At 40.3% G+C, this 23,052-nt stretch overlaps 1 protein-coding gene across 2 annotated transcripts in view; it reads left to right on the top strand.

Moving 5' to 3' along the window:
* CYTH1 (cytohesin 1) overlaps positions 1-23,052 on the top strand; it is a 77,630-nt gene that overhangs the window by 29,060 nt on the left and 25,518 nt on the right. The window contains exons 1-3 of one of the 2 annotated variants that reach the window (XM_083353016.1): positions 5,071-5,223; positions 21,214-21,296; positions 22,591-22,655. In XM_083353016.1, coding sequence (XP_083209142.1) covers positions 5,202-5,223; positions 21,214-21,296; positions 22,591-22,655 — 170 coding nt within the window. In that variant the 5' untranslated portion in view covers positions 5,071-5,201. Of the gene's footprint in view, positions 1-5,070; positions 5,224-21,213; positions 21,297-22,590; positions 22,656-23,052 lie in introns of those variants that run through there. The other variant, XM_083353015.1, reaches the window with a different exon arrangement.

Below are 23,052 nucleotides of genomic sequence, written 5' to 3'. Positions count from 1 at the left end.
AAAGTCTGGTGACCTTGCCTAGATTACAAGTATGGGGTGGGGTCGGGAGATGTTTTCACATTTTCTTTTGGATTATGACATCATCTATAACAGTGGTCCCCAAGCTTCCTGGGGTCCAGGGACTGGCTTTGGTAGAAAAATTGTCTTCCACAGGGAGATGGAGGAGATGGCTTTGCGCGTGCAACCTAGATCCCGCACATGAGCAGATGAAGCTTTGCTTGTTTGCCTGCCACTTGCACAGACCAATTCCCAACAGGTCATGGACTACTACTGGTCCGCAGACTGGGGGTTGGGGACCCTGATCTATAATGTGTCTTGTCCCACCATGGAGAATTGCCATTGGACAGATCTTCACTTACTGATGTTTTCTAGAATCATTGCAATACAAAAGTATCTAGCTGTCTGCTTTGTGGACTCCTTAATTCCTTGACCATGACATTATTCAAGAAATACGAATATGCAACATTTTCATTCAGCTTTGCACCACCCCTGCCTCATAACATTTTATATTAGAAGGCAGGGAACACAGTAACAGCACTAGGGATTTTGTGAGAAAACCAGATAGCTTGACACTCCAATAGTAGAAAATCTTTCTCTGTGCCTGAAATGCTTCTCACTTTCAGATGAACAGTAGATCAGTCTACCTCAACCACAGCCATCCCCAAAATCACAAACTACTTTCTTACACAACAAGAAAGTAGTTTTAAAAAAGAACCGCACTATCACTAGGGATGATATAGGTACACTTTGACTTACAACTATTCTTTTAGTGACCACTCAGAGTTACAACAGCAGTGAAAAAAATGACTCATAAGAGTTTTTCACAGTTACAACTGTTGCAGCATCCCCATGGTTACGTGATCAAAATTCGTCCACTTGGGAGCTGGCGCGTATTTATGATGGTTGCAGTGTTCCAGGGTCATGTGATCACCTTTTGCAATCTTCTAATAAGCAAAGTCAATCAGGATGTCGGATTCACTTAACAACCATGTTATTAACAACTGCAGTGATTCACTTAACAACTGGCAAGCAATGTCATAAAATGGGGCAAAACTCACCTAACAACTGTCTTGCTTACCAACCGAAATTTTGGGCTGAATGGTGGTTGTTAAGAACTACCAGTATTTATTCAGTTTTACGGAGGGATAACATAGTAGATGGCTATTATTTGATCCAGAGGTCTTCAAACTCGGCCCTTTTATGACTCATGGACTTCAACTCCCAGAATTTCTCAGCCAGGCATGCTGGCTGAGGAATTCTGGGAGTTGAAGTCCATGAGTCATAAAAGGGCCGAGTTTGAAGACCCCTGATTTGATCAGTGAAAATTATTTTCAAAAAGTTCATGCCTGGTGCTGTTGACAGCATCTCCAAACATGAAGAAGAACAGCCATCAAAAATGTAAAGATCATTATTTTAATTTCCATCTAATATAGAATGATCACTATTTTAGGGGGGGAAGACAGAATAAGTGTGGAGTAAAGTGTTTATAAAAACTTTTCTACCATGACTACCTCATTATTATTCTTAAAAGTTAATTATATTGTTTTATTCTACTAGTAAACTAATTTGTTTTTTTAATTAGTGCAGCAAGTTTCAGACCTGATTGACTCTTTCTTTATTTTACTAAAATTAACACTTGATTGTTTAGAAAGTCATTTAAAGAGGCAGCCAAGTTAAATGCACATCCTAGCTGGCAGAGAAATTGGTTATCTGCAAGTTATCTGCAAGTGAAGCAAAACCCACAGAATCTGAGGCCTAGCTGTTTCCTCTTCACATAATTTTCCCCTGGAATTAACCTGGTGCTTTTCTGATGCTTGGGACTACAATTCCCCTGAATCTCATTATAATAATGAAAGATAAATTATAATGTCAGTTACAGTTTAAACTGCCCAGAAGGCACCTAGTTTGTCTCCTTCAAAAATATTCTGTGAACCCCAAGTATCTTGTTTCTGAATGTCTGTCTGTCTGTCTTATATCTATCTCCAATACAGCCTAGTAGTAACACAGTGAAAATTTGTAGGTCTGCATGCAGTATTGTGTCAAATTGGGAGATGATGATATCCTATGAAACCCAGTGGCTTGAACAAAAACCTGCGCTTCTCAGAGAAGAGAGGCAGGCTGCGTGATTCTTTCTGCTCTCACAGATGCTAGGGACAGCTGTTTTCCAGGTGGCTGTTAGATCCAACTGTAAAAGTCAGCAGAAGAGGATCTGCTTTGGGGGAAAAAAGGGGGGGTGAATGGGAGCCAGGAGGTGTCCATGGAAACCTGGCCTCCACTCCAAATAAATCCCAAACAGTGCGTGGCTGGGGTTCAATTTCAGGTATGAATGAACAGAGTGAATTTATAATGTAGGCTTCATTTTAGCTTCAAGATTGAGAAGCAAGACTTGCAGGCTTGAAGTGGGGACCTTTCTCTGTCACTGTTAGTGTTTCTTACTCTGATGCTAAAGCAATAGGTATTTGCCATCAGGAAAACAGGATGTGGTGGCATCAGCAGCCGAGGGCAGGAAGTTCTGCATTGCCTGGCAAGATCTGCAAGTAGTATCCCTAGCATATGTTTGGCATTATTTAAACCAGAAGGGAGTCTTTGTTAAATTAAAACAGATTGCCCCATTTTTCAAAGTTGACTTATTATCCAAATGGATTTCCTGCTTAAGGGCATTTTAGATAACACTGATTTGGGGTATTTTCCGTCTATCTACCCCAGACATCAGCTTAGCTTCAGAAATGGTAAGACCAGAGGCAAATTTGTGTTATGTCCTTAACGCTTGGCTGCATTAAAAGCTTATTTATTAACTTCTGTTGCATTTCTTGTTCTTCTTAGGAGCAGCACTTGAATAGCTGAAGATCAGCCAATTATTTTCTTAACACAATTTGATCAGTGGTAAAATTGCTGCATAGTTTTGGGAGGTGGATTTCCTACAGCCTCATCTAATAAGGGCTTGAATGCATTCAAAGAAGGGAAAAAAGAGATAAGTTTAACAGAACCAATTCATGCATATATGAGGAAGGTGTGGAACAGCATTGAAACACACACATTTTCCTGTTTAAGGACATTTTTTGTCATGCAGCTACTAGGCTGCAATGGATACAGAAAAAATAAGTGTTAGATTAGCAAGAGTTGTGGAGCAATTATAGATTGAGCATCTCTTCCTAGAAGTCCTGTTGTTGGGGGCAGGAAGAAAGAGTGACTGCCTTGTACAAATAGTTACAGACACATCAATGTGTGTGGTTCCTTTTATGGTCTGCATATAATAAGCTGAGATTGGAGTGATGACAGGAAGATGAATTGTACCAGTGTAAAAGTCTGTTCAAAAAGTGATTTTTCCCCCCCTGCGGCCTCCTCCCCTGATTTTCTGTGTTAAAGCCAATATCTTTCTCCAATCAGAAGAGGGCAGTACAGACCCAACTTTTCAACTTTTGGCTCAGCCTTAAATGATGTAAGACAGGATTGTCCTCCTTAAAAACAAAACCAAACCCTAAGATGTTATAAATCTGCTATGTATGGCTACTAATAAAACAAAATGGCCATCCCTTAGCTGCACCTTGTGCCAGCTCATGATAAGAAAAAGTGCACTTGTTGGTATTCTTTTTCTACAGAGGTTTTAAAGTTATAGGAAACCAATTCTTTTGGTTTTGGTCATTTCAGGAGCTTCTTCCTAGTAAGCGGAGTCCTCATGACTTCTTGATCCTGCAGAAGTCCCATCCTTCCATCTTGAGATGAAACAAATACCTAAAGGCATGAAGTTGAAAGACGTAAAGAGGGAAAACAAAGAATATTTATTTATTTATTTATTTATTTATTTATTTATTTATTTATTTATTTATTTATTTAGATTTATATACCGCCCTTTTCCCGAGGGACTCAGGGCGGTTTACAGGGCAAATTAAAACAGTAAAATATATACAGGTTAAAATAAAATTAAATAGACCCAAAATAATTAAAAATTAAAACCTTAACCCAAAACCCTCAGTCCATTAGAATGGATGACTGAGGTGCTTTTTTCTACTTCTCACATTAGAGAGCAGTCTTTCTTTACCATTGTCCGTCTTGCTCTTTCTCAGTTCATGGAAATACTAGGCAGAGAAAAATAAAGTGAAACATGGGATTAACTGTTTCTTGTTCTCCAAAGTGATGTGTTTGCAAAGGTCTTCAGTAATGAGAAACCATTGCTTCATTGCTTCATTAAAGCAGAAATATATATTAAATATATATATTAAATAAATATATATATTAAAGCAGAAATAAAGCAGACTTAAGGTTCCCAGATCTGGATTGCAGAAATCTAGATAGCCAGAAAGATATTAAGTATACAGATGCAGATGACTCTCTCTGCTGCTGCCCTCTAGTGGCTATCCACACTTTTGCATCTCAGATTTGATATTTTTAGCCAATTACCCCCAGCAATTCAATAATTCCTTTAGAACATCCAGCTGCATTTGTTTTAGCAAATGTTCTATGGTAGGCATGAACTCATTTTTGAAAAATACACCATTCTATAGCTGACTAAGCAACTGCTTTAAGATGGTAAAAGTCATGTAATTCCTCATACACAGTGGAATGATGTAACATCTCTCTTCCACCTTCCCTCCCTCCCTTTCTCTCTCTCCTTAACAGAAGGTAGACCATTTTAATAATTTCACAGGGTTGTTTTGAAAATAACCTTCAGACATACAGAGTCACTCACTGAGCTTCAAAGTTGACCATAGTTTGAACCTGGCTTCTTTCATTCCTAATTCCAACACTCCAACCCCTATACACCATTGGCTCTTAGTTTATTGTTTACACGCATAAAAATATAACCTGAGGGACCTCAGACTTTTGCAACAAGATCTGTTTGCATATAGGATGTATATGCTCCTGAGAACCTCCTTTAGTGTGATCTTTTACACTTCCATCTAGCAGGCTAAAGTTTCTGTCTGACCGCCAGAGCATGAGGGGTTAATGGTTCTCTGAAGCTTGAGGGATCAGCACAGGAACAGGGCGTTACTGGTTATCTCCGTTGCAGGCAGAAAGGCAATGACGCTATTCCGTCCTAAGCAAGAGCCACCCACTAGCTAGAACAAGATTTGACTCATTCCAGGAAGCAAAAGACAGGCAGCTAGTCAGTTGCAGGTATCAACCCAGTCGAGTTGCCGGGCCGACCCTCCTTGGATTGAACACCAGTCGTTTTTCTATAGACTGTCTCTGCTGCTGGCAGTATGGTTCTCAGGATGGAGAGTGGTGAGCATATATGGTGGGGTGTTCCCAGCTCATTTGGGTGGCTGAGCCAAATCATTGAGGGACCTTGTCCTAGTGTCAGTTTGACTGAATATAATATGGAAACTTGGTCTATCTGTTCAATTTAGGAGGCTAAGGGATCTTTTTTTCCCCCCAAAGTGACCTGGTACGTTTCTGTGGTCAAGACGTCTGCCAATTCTTAGCTCCAGTAGAATAGAAATACACCATGGGTTCCTGCTCATGAGTTAGATGTCTGAAGTTGGAGGTAGCCCTGGCAGTTCTACAAAGGTATATAGGGCAGCATTGGGTGGGAGGTCTATATAAAAAAATAGTAGTAGCATACCCTTGTTCTTGTGAACATTGCTGGGCTTTAAAGATTTGAGGGGCTCTTGTGAGAATGAAAGCACCTCATTTCTTCTTTTTCTGTAGGAGGAACTAGGAGTTTCTATACTTCAAAAAGGAGACTTTCAGTTGGCAGCTGTAGAGTTGCATGCCACAGCATGTCTTGGATACCACAGCTCTCCTGCCTGTTCCACCTTGGCCTTTGGGCACTAAGGAGGTTGTGGGAGGGAGAGCATGTGGATTTGGTGAAACCAAATTTGGGGCAGGTTTCTCTTTTCTTTAGATGCACATTGAGTGATGTAATTTTGACTAAGCACACAATGCATCCAGATGAACTGGTAGTCGAGGGACACGTTGTAAATGAGCAAGTGCAATAGTCATTGTTTTGTTGGCACAGAGGGAAAACATGGGAAGACACTTGATTTGTCAACAAATACATTTTCAGTCGATCATTTAAGATATTGTTACTGTGCTCGAAGGGCTGTAAAAAGGCTAATTCCGAGTGCAACTCAAGTATGAAAATTAGGTATTTTAAAATTCTCGCAACTTACAAAGGTCAAACATTTCTGGATTTGTGTATATGTGTTAAACAGCAATCCCAAAGCTATCACAATCAATGTATCAATCAATGGATTGTTGCTTTTTAAATGTTCTTCCCTGCACACTTCACCTAGTAAATGTCTCGCACTCCCTGGTCTGCTGTAAAATATGATTATATGTTCACGATAGGAAAAAAAAGCCTTCACTTATTGTGCTCTTTTGAACATAATGGCTGTTTATCAATGCAGCCTTTTAAATGTGTAGCTCATCTAATTTATTGGCTAACTTGTAAGTTACTAAGCAATTTCCTGAGGGTTAGTTAAATTAGTCCTTTGCAACCAACACTACTGCGCATATATGCCAGCAGTTTAGAAGAACAGATGTATCTAATGATTCAGATTGGAGAAAAAACTTAGCTTTCAGTGAATTAAAAAGATGCTGATCAAGTTATTAGCAGACCATTTTGTTCAGGGGTCTTCAAACTTGGCCCTTTTATGACTCATGGACTTCAACTCCCAGAATTCCTCAGCCAGTGTGCCTGGCTGAGGAATTCTGGGAGTTGAAGTCCATGAGTCATAAAAGGGCCGAGTTTGAAGACCCCTGATTTTGTTGAATAGCATGATTTTTTTCTGCAGCACCTGACTATTCATGTTCATTGGAGTGAGCTGGGACTTAGCAGAAGACTTTCTTTGACCTGTAGAAGCTCAGTTCCAGCAAGGTCTGAGGAAAATCCCCATAAGGCTGGGGGAAAAGATGCTGCTGGTTCTTATAATTGAGAATGGGCTGATTTTAGGTTTGATGGATCTCTTTTTTTCAAGGGCCTCAAAATGGTGACTTGATGAGGTTGTGTACATTGTAAAATTAAGAAGCAAGGTGTTTTACTGCACAAGCTGAGCCTATAAATGTGTTTTCAATAGCTGAATTAAGATCACAGCTTTAGTTCATTTATAACAATTGACTCTTGGTTTTTCCCCAATCTTTATTGGAACAGTCTAATGCAGGTATTTAAGGAAAACTATGTAATTGTAATGTTAAAGACAAGTTCTAACATTACATTGTATGTAACAGTGAAAATGCACATGAACCCTGTAATTTATTCCTAGGCTATGTTTTAGGGCAGAAGCTCTGCTCAAGTGATTAGAAAATTATCCACTAATTTTGAGAATGTAAACTTTGTCTTAAAAGCATTTCCTCATTCCAAAAGAAACCCATAAGATTGCCATTTGACATTCCCCAACATTTTCCATTTTTCTTTCTTTGTGCACGTGAGTTATTGTTGGATTCTTTAAATTTTTCAGGAAGGTACAGGAAAAAGGGTTTTAATATTTTTCTGTTGTGTGGAGTTAGAAACTCTCTGAGACCCATTACAACTCTCCTTTAAGTCTAGCACTTTATGCCAATTTCTCTTTTGTTTTCTCTCCGTGCTAACATTATTGGGATGGATGGATGGATGGAGCAATGCCTTGGTTTACTGTTCTGTTGTGTCTAGCTTTAATGGACTGTCAGCGAGGTCATCACTGATTCTTTCCGAGGAATTGCGTAGTATGCTTAACTTAAGAGAGTGAACCTGGAAAGAGGTGCCTTCCCAGTTTGGAGCCCTACATAATGGTGAGCTCTGACACAAGGCAACCTCAAAGAAGCCACTGCTTTGTAGCCATGGGCTAACCCCTTTGCTCTTACTGCAAAGCTATCAGTATTCTACAGCCTTGACTTGGTGGTTTCCTTCCCATCCTGAACGTGGCTTCTGCGCAATTCACTCTGAACAGCTCACATCCCCCCACACCCATTAGCACTGACCTCTGCATCCTTTTGCAAAGCTATTAAAACAGCTTTTCTGCAGCTCTTTGTGAATTTTAATATGATGGGGGCCTGTGGTTATTATACGGTATTTTCTGTTTTTTTTAAAAAATTAATTAATTGGCTTGATTATCTGATTTTTAACACAATTGTGCTTTTAAAAGCATTTATCTTTTGTGAACTATTGTGAATCGCAGAATTCAGTCTATAGATAAATAAGCAACCAGGCTTTTTTTGGAAAATTGTGTAGTTTTAAACAGTGAAACTTTTTTTTAATTTATATATACAAAAATTGCTTTGCCATAAATTGAACTGTTAAATTGGCAGAGGAGTTTCTTGGTCTAAATAAAGAGCTTCTTCTCCACTGCATTGTGCCAGCTATAGCAAGCCTAAGCTTGCAGGTGAAATGACCAGGACATTGACTTATTGTACCAAGTCATTTCTCAGTAGCCACATATATTTTTCACCTTGCTATCTGTTAGCAATGCAGAGGGGTTTTTCCTGCCTGTATGCACAGTGCTGGGTTTTCCTCACCAAAGCTTAGATTCTCTCTTTACTGCTTGTGTTCACCCAGCATGGCATATCTTGATTGCTATTTCTCTTTGAATGTATACTCTACCATGCATGTGCTCTGCCCAAACACTCTAGAACTCGACATAATTAGAATCAAAGTGTGGTCTAAGATTGTACAGGCTGCTAGTCTTGAGTTGCCATTAGCATTAATTTTGTTTCTTCTTATTTTATTATGCCAATATAGGCAGGTAACAATATTACGAAAGATTCTAATGCAAGGTAGAGACAAAGGGATTTCTAATTAGCACTCACTCTGACATCTGTATCTTGGGAATCACCTCTCCTTGGCTGAGTGGACTCACTTGCCAATAGAGATCCACAGCTGTGCAAAAAAAAACCCCACCAAAACCACCCACTTACTTGCAGTGATCATTGACAATACTATGAATCATTTCATAGTAGACATATCTGATTTTGCCAACTCTTAGTCACAAGGAGTGGAGTACAGGTACTCTTCAACTTACAACAGTTGGTTTAGTGACCATTCAAAATTACAGCATTAAAAAAATGAGTTATGACCATTTTTCACTCTTATGACCATTACCGCATTCCTATAGTCATATGATCAAAATTCAGATGCTTGGCAACAGATTCATATTTATGACAGTCGCAGTGTCCCCGGGATCATGTGATCACCTTTTGCGGCCTTCTGACAAGCAAAGTCAATGGGGAAGCCAGATTCACTTAACAACTGTGTCACTAACTTAACAAGTGCAGTGATTCTCTTAACAACCGTGGCAAGCAAGGTCATAAAATGGGGCTAAATTTGCTTAGCAATGGAAATTTTAGGCTCAATTTGTGTTCATAAATCGAGGATTACCTGTACAGAAAACTTTTTACTCCTCACAGCTCCTCTGAGTGTTATAGGTGCTGGGGGCAAACACTCATAAAAGGAAAGATGTTTCCCTTGTACTTTAATACAGATAGTCCTCAACGTATGACCATTCATTGAAAAAAGGGCTTTATGATCTGTGCTTGCACTTACAACTATCCACCACGCTTGTAGTCAGGTGATCACAATTCAGGTGCTTGACAGCTGGCTCAGATTTATGACAGGTTGCAACATCCTGTAGTTTATGATTTGCAACCTGTTTTGCCGGCTTCCTGTAAAAAAAAGGGCAAAAAGTGTCCAATGGGAAAGCTGGATTTGCTTAACGACTATGAGAAAAAATGGTTGTAAAATCAGGTCTGGTCATGTAGTGATTTGACTTATGACCACACTGATTTATAGCTGAAATTTGAGTCCCAATTGTAGCCATAAGTTGAGGACTACCTGTAGTTCCATCCCTGCCCCACTTCCACTCCCAAGAATAGTTGCTTCTACAAATCCGTATTTTCCCTGGCCCACCAGGCAAATGTGCCATAGGCTTGTGGCAATGTGATTTTGGGGAGAATTTGGGGCGGGATGCCTACATGCATTGCAATGAATCCATCTGAGCACCCCATATAACATAGAGGAGCATTAACTCCAAGTGCAGCGTTAACTTGCCCTGTTCACCACCCTGAGTCCTCCGGGAGAAGGGCGGTATATAAATTAAATTAATAAATAATAAATTAATTAATAAATAACTTCTCAGTGGCTGGAATATTCTGTTGCCGGACCTGCTCCTCTTTCTCTCTCTTCAACGCTCTCATTTAATCTCTGTCAGTAACAGATAAATGAATAGCTGAGGTGATGGTCTGGGAGTTGAGTGACAACTGAAACAACAGGGAGAGGAACCTAAATTTCCCTTTCCTGTGATGGGGTTTCTTTGGGTGGAATCCGTCAGCCGTTTATCAACACTGAAAGCCAAGAGGAAAATGTTTTCTTATGATGTGCTAGATTTTGATATGTATCATGGTGTTTAGTGTACATAACACCCTCCTCCACTCTCTAATAAATTATCCTTCCTCCTCTTTCCTCTTTCTGATGCCAGTTGCATCAGCACAATTGTGTGAGAATTGTTAATGAATAAATAATTGGCTTGCGAACAAATGTACTGGCAGAAGCTAAAGATTGTCCCACTCTCTTCTAGAAAAACATTGTGTTATGTGCTCTGCTCCTCAAACATTGTAAATTTGTGAATCCCACTAATTAATCAGTTTGATAAGATAATATCTGGATGTAGAACCTCCACCTAGGGTGTGTTTTGAAGTCAAACCATTGACAAAGCAAGTGTGTCCCTTGGGACTGTTAGAAGAGCTTATCTCCACGGCTTGTGGCTTGCAGTTTTTACATCTTCTCAGATTTTTGCAAAGAAGATAACTCAGATTTAACGAAGTTACAAGCTTTGGTTCTTGCAGTGGATACGGGTATAGGTGATGTAATATACAAAAATGTTTTTTTTGTCCTGTCACACTGCCTTTATCTGCAGTTGTGAGATGAGAATATTTACCGTAAATATTGTGAAATCCTGTCAAAAAGCAGTTCATTTTTTTGAGGGAACCCAGGTAAAGAGAAGGAGAGAGAAAAAATGTGGTCAAAAGCCCTGCTGCTTCTTCAAGCACCAAATGATTTCATAATTAGGTTGCCTACTGCGCTTATATGCCTCATGCATGTACACAGGAAGCTGAGTAAATCTGGAATTTATCTTCCCCATTGCTTTCTAAACTTCAATCACTGCTACTGCCTGGGTTTTTAAAACTTAATATGTAGACGTCTTGTAGAACTGTTCTTCCCTCTCATCTGTGTGGTAACACCTCCTCTCATCTTGTTTATGCCTAAGTATGTTGGTCAGGAGAGTGGATAGTGCATATACACAGTATATTACTAACTATTGGTAAGAATGCTATGAACATGCATGCTGCTTTACAGAATACAAGAAAAGAATCTGGGTGAAATGCACAATCTATAATTTGATTTAGAGAAAACAGTGGAAAAGGGAGGCAGACATTAATAGGGAACAGTTAATTATGGTTGAGATTTGGTTATATTTTTGTGAGTGGTCAAGCATGCGAATCAACTGCTTGAATCTAAACTTTAAAGATGTGTTTTATTTTATTCATTTATGCCTTTGAGTCAGTGTTGTCTCCTGGTGACTGCCTGGACAAGTCCCTGCAGTTTTCTTGGCAAGGTTTTTCAGGAATGATTTGCCATGGCCTCCTTCCTAGGGCTGAACAGAGTGATTGGCTCAAGGTCACCCAGTTGGCTTTGTGCTTAAGGCAAGACTAGAACTCAGACTCCCAATTTCTAGCTTGGTGCTTTAACTACTAACCAAACTGCCTCTCAGAGTCTCAGGTAGAGGAAATATTTTGAAGGAAAGTAATAGCTGCATCTCATAGGCCACTATCTGAACATAATAGCTAAGCAGCCTTGATTGTAGGTGTACACTTCTCTTATTTTGCCTTTCCCTTTCCCTTTCCCTTGTGCAATTCTCCTCCTTAGCTCTAATCCATGGGTCTTCAAACTTGGCCCTTTTATGACTCATGTACTTCAACTCCCAGAATTCCTCAGCCAGGCACTCTGGCTGAGGAATTCTGGAAATTGAAGTCCATGAGTCATAAAAGGGCCGAGTTTGAAGAGCCATGCAATCATTTAAAACCCATTAGATATGCTGGCAGTAGCAAAATCTTCAACAAGTCTTCCGAGTAATCTTTTCTTTCCAACCTATATATACTAAAGGCAGTTTTCCTTCTTCATATTTTTGTTCTCTTAGCCTCCCCATGTGGCACTTTATCAGCACAGGGTGAACGTTTTTTCCTAAGTGCTTCCCTATATGGCAATGTCTAAAATTGTTCATATCCTGAAAAGCAGTACAATGCAGAATTATGGTACCCCTGGTGAATCATATAAAGATTCACAAAGGAGCAATACATGCCAGGAAGAAATGATAGCTGCCACCTGATGGGCAAGTAACAAATCAGAAATGAATCTGAGATGAGTCCAATCTTAGACATTAACTGCTATAGGAAACTCTTGGCAAATAGGAAGAGGATTCCAGATGATCTTTGAAGGCTGCAAGAAATGCTTTGCTTAAGGATGCCCTGTCTAGGTTTGCTGTGATGGCTGCTCCTTCTACTGAATTATTTCAGTTCAGGAGGTGGACACAGATGAATCTTGAGCCTTACAACTTGCGGGCAGGAACAGGTGTGTTTCAGTAGAAGGTCATCATATGGAGTGTGTTTAAATCAGCTTCTCCACATTGGAGCTCTTCTGAGGAATTGTTTTTCAGCAGATTTATCATGTCATAGGGGGCTCTGTCTGGCAGCCGAAATGCCGGATGTCCCCAAGTTCACTGATCATTCAAATTGATAGATGGTTCCTGTTGTTGGCTTGCAGTAACTACGGCTGTCTTCTGCCTTGTGGGTAGCTACCATGACAAAATTAATCCTGACAAGGAATCTGGTTTTTGAAGATGCAGCTGGGATGTATTAGCCAAGATGTATTAAGGAAGCATTGATTTTAGGAGTGAATGCCATCTAAGCATTTGTTGTCATCTTTCACTGTTAGCAAATGAAGCAGGGGGTTTCCTGATTTATTAGACATACTGTAAAACATAAATTATGAAGAGATGATGGTAGTAGATCTTTTATTTTAAAACCCCAGATTAAGCTGTATTTGCTGTGTGGAATGAGTAAAAGTAAAAGACTAAAAATGTATGAAAGTATTGAACCTGAGTTTGCAATGAGGTCTAGAAAAAAATCAGTGAGATCTAAAGCAGGAACAGGCCATCTGTATGTAAACATATCTGATGACATACAAGATGGAAGACAGCAGTTCCTGAATGTCCAGCATTTGAAGATTGCATAAGGCACATAGGAGGAGAGATAATTTTTAACAACTTTACTGAAATGTTTTTAGGTTTCCATCCTCTGTATCTGACAGTAACCCTCTATAAAATCAATGGATGTTACTTTGCATAATCCAGAATAGAATAGAACTGGAAGGGACCTTGGAGGTCTTCTAGTCCAGCCCCCTGCTCAAGCAGGAGAACCTATACCATCTCAGACAGGTGATTGTCTAGTCCAGACATGTCAAACACAAGGCCCGGGGGCCAGATCCGGCCCGCGAAGTGGTTTCATGCAGCCCGCGAAGCCATCCTGGAAACAGTGAGGGAACGGCCCCCACTGCCTTGGCCCTGGCTCAGAGACCCTCCTTCTGCCAGAGACCCTCAGATCTGTCCCACTCCTGCCCAGGCCCCCTTAGGCACCCTTGATGTGAACGATGTAGAGCTGGCCACGCCCACCCAGTAGGCCATACGCACTCTAGCCACACCCACCCAGTACGCCACGCCCACCCAGGCCATACCCACCCGGCCCCCTGAGGTCAACTGCAATGCTGATGTGGCCCTCAATGAAATTGAGTTTGACACCCCTGGTCTAGTCTGTTCTTAAAAATCTCCAGTGATGGAGTACCCACATTTTCTGGAGGCAAGCTGTTCCATTGGTTGATTGTCCTAACTGTCAGGAAGTTTCAACCTATAATCATATATAGGTTTGTTCTTTTACAGTGAATTTGAATATTATGGACCTTTAGTTCTGGGTATCAAATGAGGCCAAAGAATAAGATATATAAAACTCAGATGTAAATTACAAAGCTTATTTAGAGAGGTTGATGTAGACTATATCTCAAAATTGTTAAGGAAATAGAAACCAAAATAAAAATATGACTTGGATACTTATTTCCAATGAAATTTTCCCATAATAAAAATAACGTGAGGAAGATACAAGTTTCTCTAGGATTTTTAATTCATAAAACTTAAGAATATTGAAGCTCAAAACATGAACAAATAATCACATAAAAAGATTCCAGCCTAGAATAAGAATCTTTTTGGAGTGAAGTTCTTTATGCCTGATTTATCGACATTACATTATCAAGTCCCTGTTTTTAAACTAATTTTGATGAGGTCTAAACTGTTTTCTGAATGAGTACAAAAATTCATCTCTACTGGAATCTACTTCCTAACAAAGCAATTTCATAACATCTTTTTCCACACTAAACAGGATTTCAGACTTTTACTTTATGTAAAGGAGTCAATAAGTATATTGACAGAAGGACTAGAACAGCTAGTCACAGAACAGTTATGCATATTGCATTTTAATAGCTCATTAACAGAACAATGGTATAAACACATAGGACTTAAATGTAAAGATAAATTAAAATCAAATGAAATCTAATTTAATAAATTTAATAAAATTAAAAATGTGCTATTCTAAAACCATTTAGAAACTATTAAACTGGAGTGCTGCTTTGTTTTATCCTACATTTACCAAAGATAAGGATCTTCCCTTTTATTGCTTATATTAGTCCCCAGTCCAATTTGTCCCCCAGCCACAAATATTCCTTTTGGCTCTTGTACATGAAGTTTTCCTAAGAAGTAAATTGATTCATGGAACAATCATTGAGCGTGTAGGACTTAATCAAGACAATCCTATTGTGGACGAATGCCTTTCTTTGTTGCAAGGGACGATGGCACACAAATACATCTCTTTTTAACAACCAGCATATATAGCAAATACCAATAACAAAATGTGATCACTTCAGTGTTACTCCTTTTAAGCCAATTAAAAGCCAAGAAAGGAAAAGAGGAAGCTTTCCAAAACCTTTTTAAAAGTCTGTTGCAGAAGAGACAGCATACAGAGGAAGAAAATCTTTATGTTGGATGAGGGCATACAGCCTGAAGTCAAAGATAAAGTGGGGAAAGGGTAGTTCAGTTAGCTCGGGCATCTCCTGGGCATTCAGAAAATAGAGGGGAAATCAACATTTGCCAAACTGATGTGAGTTTTGAATAAAAAGAACAACAGTCACAACTGTGGGTTTGCTTAACAAGAACAGAAATTCATGTGCGGTTTACAGCAGTGTGGAAATATTGCCAATCCATTTGGGTAAAAACAGAATTCTGTGGTGCCTTAAACAGATTTAACAAGATGCTGTTGTGTTTACTGAATAGGGTACCATTAAACTAAATAAGGTATTACAGCTTTCTCAGCATTCTGGAAAGATTTTACTGGTATTGAACTAGCAAGCTGCAGAGAAGAGAAGCCGTTTTGGTAGAAGTGGCTTGTGTTCCTGTTTTAAGACTGAGATAGGGCTGGGGCTGCTTCTGAAAGAGCCAGGTTGTCTTACCAAGAGCTCCACTACATTTTGTACAGTCCTAGCTGTGGTTCAGGCAGGCAGGAGTTAATGCCTGGGCTCTGTGCAGCGGCAGGTGGGTGGTCCCAAATCCATTAGTCTCACTGGAAGACTCTCTGGAAGGCCGACCAGGAAGCACAGTGGAGTAGAATGAGGGCCCAGTGAGGCACAGCCCCTTTGCCTTGACAAGGCTGGGCTCCCCGGCACATGGACCACCAGTGCACTGGTGCTGTGTCACAGGGCTTGCATCCATAGCAGGCAGAGGAAGCAAGGCAGCTGGTTTGGGGTAAGCGTGTGCATGGGTGTGTAAATGGGAAATTGTCTCTGCTTTAGGAAAAGCTGCTATTGCTTGGCACCCTTTCTGTGTGCTGGTCCATCTGTCACAACTGCATTATGTCGTGCTGGGTCTGGGTCTTATTAATGGGAGTCCCGTGTCCTTTCTATCATAGGCATGTTTGGTGTGACATCTCTTTCTGTCCTGCCATCGGTGAGCTTTGCTTTCCACATCCACCTACTGTCTGTAACTGTAGTTTCCCAATAGCTTATTTTTTGGCATAGAGGATATTATGCTAACATTGTTTTCCTTAGTGTTGGGATGGAAGTAATGGCTCCTTTGAAGGACTTAGCGTAGAGGCCAGCAGGGTAAGGGTGCCTATAGTTCTAGGATTTTGCAGGCTTATTTACCGGGGGTCTCTCTTGTCTTCTGATCTCAGAAGTTCATCATTCTGTCAAATGTGTATTCAGGAACTGGATTTTTCCTGATGCAAGTGGAGTGTTCATACTTAGATGAACCTTAGACCGTTAATAATATTCCTGAATGAAAAATGATAGTTTGTGTCTAGGATGTGCTCTGGATAAATTGTACTGGTTTGGAATTACAGGGGTAGATAGCTGAGTTAAGAGCTGTGTCTGCTAGTCTTATCAGAGAACCAGCTAGAAAGTTGGGTAAGGTTTTCTAAAGAAGCAACAGTTAATAGTTTACGGCAGTGTTACTTGCTGCTTGCCAAGAGTTTAAACTTCTGTGGTGAGGGACATCATATCACCAAGAGCAAAGGAAATTCCTTTTTTGCATCAAAGGTTGGAACCAACTAAAGGTAGGCAAGACATTGGAAATTTAGACCATTTTGAATTTATCCCCTCTGTTTTGAGCACAGTGTTGCTACCGTAAGTCCAAAATGGTAACATTCTGCCCCCCCCCCCCCCGACTTTCTAGATTGTATTGGAACTGTTTCAAATGTAAAATGCAGTGTTTCACACAACCATCCATGTGACTTAGAGTAGAGGACAAACATTGAGATTGGACACTCAATATAGCTGCTGTCATCTATGGGAACTTGATTGCTCCATTCTTGCCGACCCAGACTGCACTTCTATAAAAATTATTGGTTTAATATTGGCACGAAGTAAAGCAGGAAAAGATACCCATAGGATGCTTTCATTTAAACTAGGCACAGATGCATTTAATCTGTAGAAAGATGGCTTTATTACAGTCCAAGGCAATATTGGGTGATAAGGCTAACCCTCACATAAGCAACTTATTTCAAAGGAAAAGAATGGATACTTTTAGAAATGCATGAATTTATTAGCAGCAGAAAAGAGAAAATGAGATTATGGGAGTTTGTGCTGCTGAAGAATTTTAGAAAAAGCAATATTACTTCTTGAGAAATACTATAATCCACTCACTGAACTTCAACTGATTGGAAATTTTATGCATATACATTGCTGATGTATACGGAATTTGTTTTATTTGCTGTTTCTAGACTAGTAGAGATGTGTGCATATTAGAATCAAGAAAAATTAAGAACTGCCAAACAATGGTGCTGTATTGACTGCCACCTGACACAGTGGATCCCCTGTTTGCTGGCGGTGATTAATCAGAGGCTAGATGGTGATCTCTCATGAATCATCTAGTAGACGATTGTTGCATTGGGTAGTAGACTGCACAAGATAAATTCTAAGGTCTCCCCCAAGATTATAGCATCTCCTTAAAGTTCTACTTTTTAAGGAACCTGTTTTGAGATATTAGGGCTGTAAGGTTATTGGCCTAAGATTGCCTATTTGACTGGGAGGAGAGGGCTGCATTTATAATACTTAAAACCAAATGTGTGCACAATTATCCTTTACTATACTGTTGTGCTCTTTAATAAGGACCATGGAAACATCTGGCTTTAGTTTTATAGGGCACATTCATCATGTTTGTGTTTTCGTCTATATGTGATGCAAACCAGTTATTAAGTTCAGAGCAGACCCTGAACTTTTCCCTGTTGACTTGATGATCACCTCACTTTAGCAGCACAGCTTGGCAGTGGAAAACATTGATATCCTAGAAGGACAAGATGAAGCAAGGTGTAGAATCTGTTTTCACCCTTTTTTTTTACAGTTTTTCCCTCCACACATTCTTGGGGACACTTTGCCTTTCTTCTGAGGGTTTACAAACAAGTTGAGAAACTTTATTGTAAAAAGATTGATGTAATGCCTAGGAATGAGATCAAAGTTATAGGGAAGAGGGGACTTCACCTAATTTCTCATTTAATTTTATAAAGCTCTCAGTCAATTTTGAAAATGAATGTTGTCAGTCTTATAATAGTATCTAAACTACATGAATTATTTAAGCTAAACACCAAGGCTCTATACCTCTAACCCTTATGATGGAAAGAGAAGATGCTGCCTCTTTAAGACCATCCTCCTTTGTATTCTGTGGCTGCAGGAAGCTTGGCTTTAGGCTGCTGTCCTCGTGTCCAACTACAAAGCAAAGAAGAGGCGCTTTCCTTGTTTGGCTTCTCTGTTCCAGCAGTCACACAATGAAGCCTTGTTGTGTCAGGAACTCTGCTCTCTGAATTGGCTTTGACTAGAGAGATTTGACTTCCCACTCCTAATTGGAAATCTGTATTCCCATTAGGACACACTCCCCATTGCTCTCTGTACTCCACCCCCCCTGCAATACTACGAGGATTTTGCCAGGTAGAGTGATAATATTTTTTTTAATTGGCTACACCCACTGTTGGTCTTCCCCATCTAATATCCTAATATTAATCTAGGAGTTCCATTTTGACTCTTACTTCAAACCAATTTAATCAGCAAAAATCCTGAGTCAAGTCAAGGCATCTTGCATCTGTAATGATGAGAATGTGCTTGAACTCCTCTAGTGACATTTGCAGGCTGTCTTATGATGCTGGCTGCATATGTGAAAGTCTGTGTATGCCACTGTACAGATGTAGGTCACAGTTCTGGAATGAACTGGCTCTTTCAGCTACCACGCGCTGCCTCTTCCATGGGGTATCTTTGATAGACAGGATGCTCAAGTTCTGATTTTTGCTAGGAATCCTGGGGCACCATGCCTCTTCCATTTTGCTGGACTCATGAATATAAGAAAGATAAATTATCCCTTTTACATGTCCTTGCAGTAGGCACAAAGCCAGTAGATGCAAAGCATTTCTACACAGAGCCATTGTGCATAACTCTAGTACTGCTTCTAGGGTCAACCAGATTAACTGTCAAAAGATTGCAGTGGGATTCATCAAGCTACTTCTGAAGATAGGACACAGCTGTGTGCATATGATTGCAGTTCACCACCACCTGATGCAGATCTGTGCATCCTAATTCACTCTGAAAAGTTGAAGCTGTTCTAGGAGTCTTCTGAAGAATAGGACTGTATGTGATCTATGATTTGTATCTGGAGCAGACTTGGGTCATTTGCAATACCAACCCATTGCCAACAACCCGACTTTTATTAAACAAATACATCAGCCATCCTTCCTGGGATTAACGTTCTAAACCTGCTGGTGTAAATCTAGATTTGTGAAAGGAGAGATTGATGCAGAAGCTAATGTTAGACTGACATGCTTTGTAAAAGTTAGAGCTGAGAAAGGATCATGCAGTTTATAAAAAAGAATATTATATGCCTCAGGGAGCGGCAGCTCTTCTGCCACTGTCTTATCTTAAAGGCAACAAATTACATATGCATTGAAATTCTCTGCTTTGTGAAATGGTGATATTATCCATTCTGCACAACATTATAGAAAAAAATGCATTCTCATTTGGAAGCTTGAGCAGGCCATTCTCCTAAGAGTGTTGAATGTATCTTGAGACTTTCACAGTTTCAGTGATTGTCACATGGTTTTATATGGTTCCCCCCCCTTCTTAAAAAATACAGTAATGCAGGGGTGTCAAACTCAATTTCATTGAGGGCCGCATCAGCCTTGCGGTTGCCCTCGGGGCTGGGTGGGTATGGCCAGGGTGGGCATGGCCTACTGGGTGGGCGTGGCTAGAGTGCGTATGGCCTACTGGGTGGGCATGGCCAGCTCTACATCGTTCGCATCAAGGGTGCCTATGGGGGCCTGGGCAGGAGTGGGACAGATCTGAGGGTCTCTGGCAGAAGGAGGGTCTCTGGGCCAGGGCCAAGGCAGTGGGGGCTGTTCCCTCACTCTTTCCAGGATGGCTTCGTGGGCCACATGAAACCACTTCGCGGGCCGGATCTGGCCCCCGGGCCTTGTGTTTGACATGTCTGCAGTAATGCCTTCTAATTCTTGTCCCACATATTTCAAATCCCAGATTTGTGGCATTTGTGCTGTATTCAAGGTATGAACTTAGAATTTGTGATCTAATACAGTGCAAATATACGCTGTAACGGTAAGTTTTAAGAATCTTTATTTTATTGTTATGCCCAGAAGGTAATACAGTAAGGAAGCATATTGAGCAGAAAGAAATCAGATTTACAATACATCTTTTTTGGCAGGATCCACTTCTCATTTTCTGAAAGTATTAGTTTTGATCAGATTAAAGAATCTTGTCCAGCATTTTTGCACTTAGTGGGGCCAACCAGATGTGTCTGGAAAACTTGTAAATTCAAGGCTGAAAGATAAGTAAAATGACTAGAATGTGTGCAAGAGGGCATATGCTATGTACCCCAAAATTTTATAGCATGATCTGGTGATAGAAAGCTGTGCACCTATAATGGCAGGGACTTGTCATTTCTTAAAGAACAAATTGGGTTATTACATTGATCAAGAATTGACAGCCTTTATGTCTATCTACCTTAGGCTTTCAAGGGCATTCAGAGGGTCCCACTCAACAAAGGAATGGGCCAGAATAAAAATTGAATGTACATTCTTACTTTAAATTACATTAATTAAATATTGATGTAAGGAAACTACACGCACGGTATTTAGGAATCTTTTTTCTTTGGATGGCCTCTCTGGGATCCACGGCTTTGGGAGTCTGTCAACCATCCTGTGATATTAGTTTGTTCTTGTCTAATATAGATTTTTTAAAAACTGTAATATTTTTGCTCTCTCACAGAACCTGAGTGAATGTTAAGGATATGCTTTCAAATGAGAAGTTTTGGGGATATGCTTTCAAATGAGAAGTTTTGGGGGTGCCAGGGTTTAATCCAGAATGTAGTATCCTTGGCCGTGGAAGAACATTTCTATGATCATGTATACACAACACACATACAACACCCCTGCCCTTGGTCTAGTAAGAGAAGAATATTGAGTAATCTCCACCCTTTGCTTAGGCATTCTTGATAGTCTTTGTTCTTTTCAATCCTTTCTTTTCTATACCTCTTTGACACGCAAGCAACCACTGAATTCATAGAAGTCTCCCCTCAATTTTTACAGTTCTAAGGGAACCTATAAGACTATCCAGACCAACCCCAAACCTAAAGCATAACTCTTTGTTTCTTCTTGCAGTACCAGCCGACCTGACTCCTGAAGAGTGTCAAGAATTGGAGAACATCCGTCGGCGGAAACAGGAGCTGCTGGCAGACATACGGGTGTGTGAAGAAAGGACAGGGGAATAGAAGTGCAATTCAGCAAGCCATAACTCAGGTTAAAGGTCATGTCTCGGGAGCACCTGCCTGAAATGAGTTGCTGACAGTTAAAATAATATGGAGGGTGGGAATGGTTTGGCTCCACATAAATAGCTTTCTGCAGAAGAGATGAAGCAGTTGTCAAATTAATAGGTGGTGTGCCGCATTTCTGACAAGGTAACACTTTTTTTACATGTTCGCATTCTTCTTCTAAGATGAGTATTGAGCTGTAATATTGCAGATGAGTGGGCAGCCATGACTCTGAACACTAATGAGAGGGAGGTACAAAATGGCAAGGAGATCCAATTGCACAGTCTAGCTCCCAAGTTATTCCTTCCACCCCTCCAACTTCAATCTCTATTCTGGCCTGTGAGATCTGTCAAAGAAGTGAGGAGATGTTTTATCTCCCTTCTCTCCTGTCCCCCTGTCTTTCAGCTCTGTCTTCTTTCCCTATCAGACAAGATAGAGCCATTTTTTTATTTGCATTTTCCCTCAAGAAATTGTACATTTTGAAAGGTGGCTTTATTGCATCCTGTTCCACTCACTGCATTATCTACTAGCCAGATAGATCTGCTTTTGGCTCTGGCAGGAGCCGTCTGTTCCCTGTAGCAACTTGTTCCTTGGAGCTTTGCTTTGGCACCGATGCTCTTCAAGCCCATCAGCAATAAATAAAACAGCAGCAGGGGCTAATCACTGACATGTGCTGGACGCTTGCTAATGGGATTAGCCCAGTAACTGTGTTAGCCCCAGGGGTTTATCTTCTTCCTTCCGCTGAGAGAAGGTTGGCCTGCTGGTGGCTCAGAGCCAAGACAGAGAGACTTACTTCATTTTGGCCACCCTAGCCTAAACTTTGGGCTGCAGAAGATGGGCAGTGAAGGAACAACGTCTCTTGGCTTTAAAGGAGCCACAGGGGTCAGATTGTTAGTTCTGTAGCTGCAATTGGGATATTGGATGCTTCTAAATCTCAGCTTACTATACTCTTGACTTTTAGTGGCAGCATGAATTTGGTTGTTCTTTTCTATGTTCTGTAAGTGTGCCTTCTCTTCTCTTGCCCCTCCACTGAACATTCTCAGGTCTGAATTAGAAATTTGAAAAAGGTGAAGCTGGTATAAAATAGAGTTCAGGCAAGGCTGATATAATAAAACTTGGTCTCCATTCTGAGGTTAAAAACAAATATAACTTCCTCCCTGCCTCAGGTTGATCAAAAGCGTCACGTCATTACTTATTCCATGATTTCCCCCCTTGTTCTTCTATACAGCGTCTGAAAGATGAGATAGCAGAAGTCACTAATGAAATTGAGAATCTGGGCTCCACAGAAGAGAGGTGAGTCCTGATGGATTTATTTATTTAGCGTATGGCTGGTCACACACAATATTAAAAGCACTTCATATTTACAAGTTAAAACAGTTAAAACAGTTAAAACAATTAAAGAAGCAGTAATAAAACCTAAGAGGAAAACAGAAATAACATTTCAGAGTTTAATGTCGAGTTTGGAAATCCAGTCAGTAGCTACCGTTGTTATGCAGAGGAAGTCCTTAAAATCTCCTGGGTATTTTCTATTAGTGCATTCCCTCACTATATGTTGGATAGTCTGTCGGGGAGCCCCGCAATCACATTGCACTGATGGAGAAGTGGGAAGATGGAATTTGCTGGCATTTCACTATTTTTGGAATGAATATTGGAAAGAAAGAAGTGATCACTCCAGCAAAATCCCTAAACT

This window comes from Vipera ursinii (assembly GCF_947247035.1).
Source record: "Vipera ursinii genome assembly, chromosome: 2".
NCBI classification, from domain to species: domain Eukaryota; kingdom Metazoa; phylum Chordata; class Lepidosauria; order Squamata; family Viperidae; genus Vipera; species Vipera ursinii.
The sequence above is the reverse complement of the archived record's forward strand: the minus strand, read 5'-3'. Positions and strand labels throughout refer to the sequence as shown.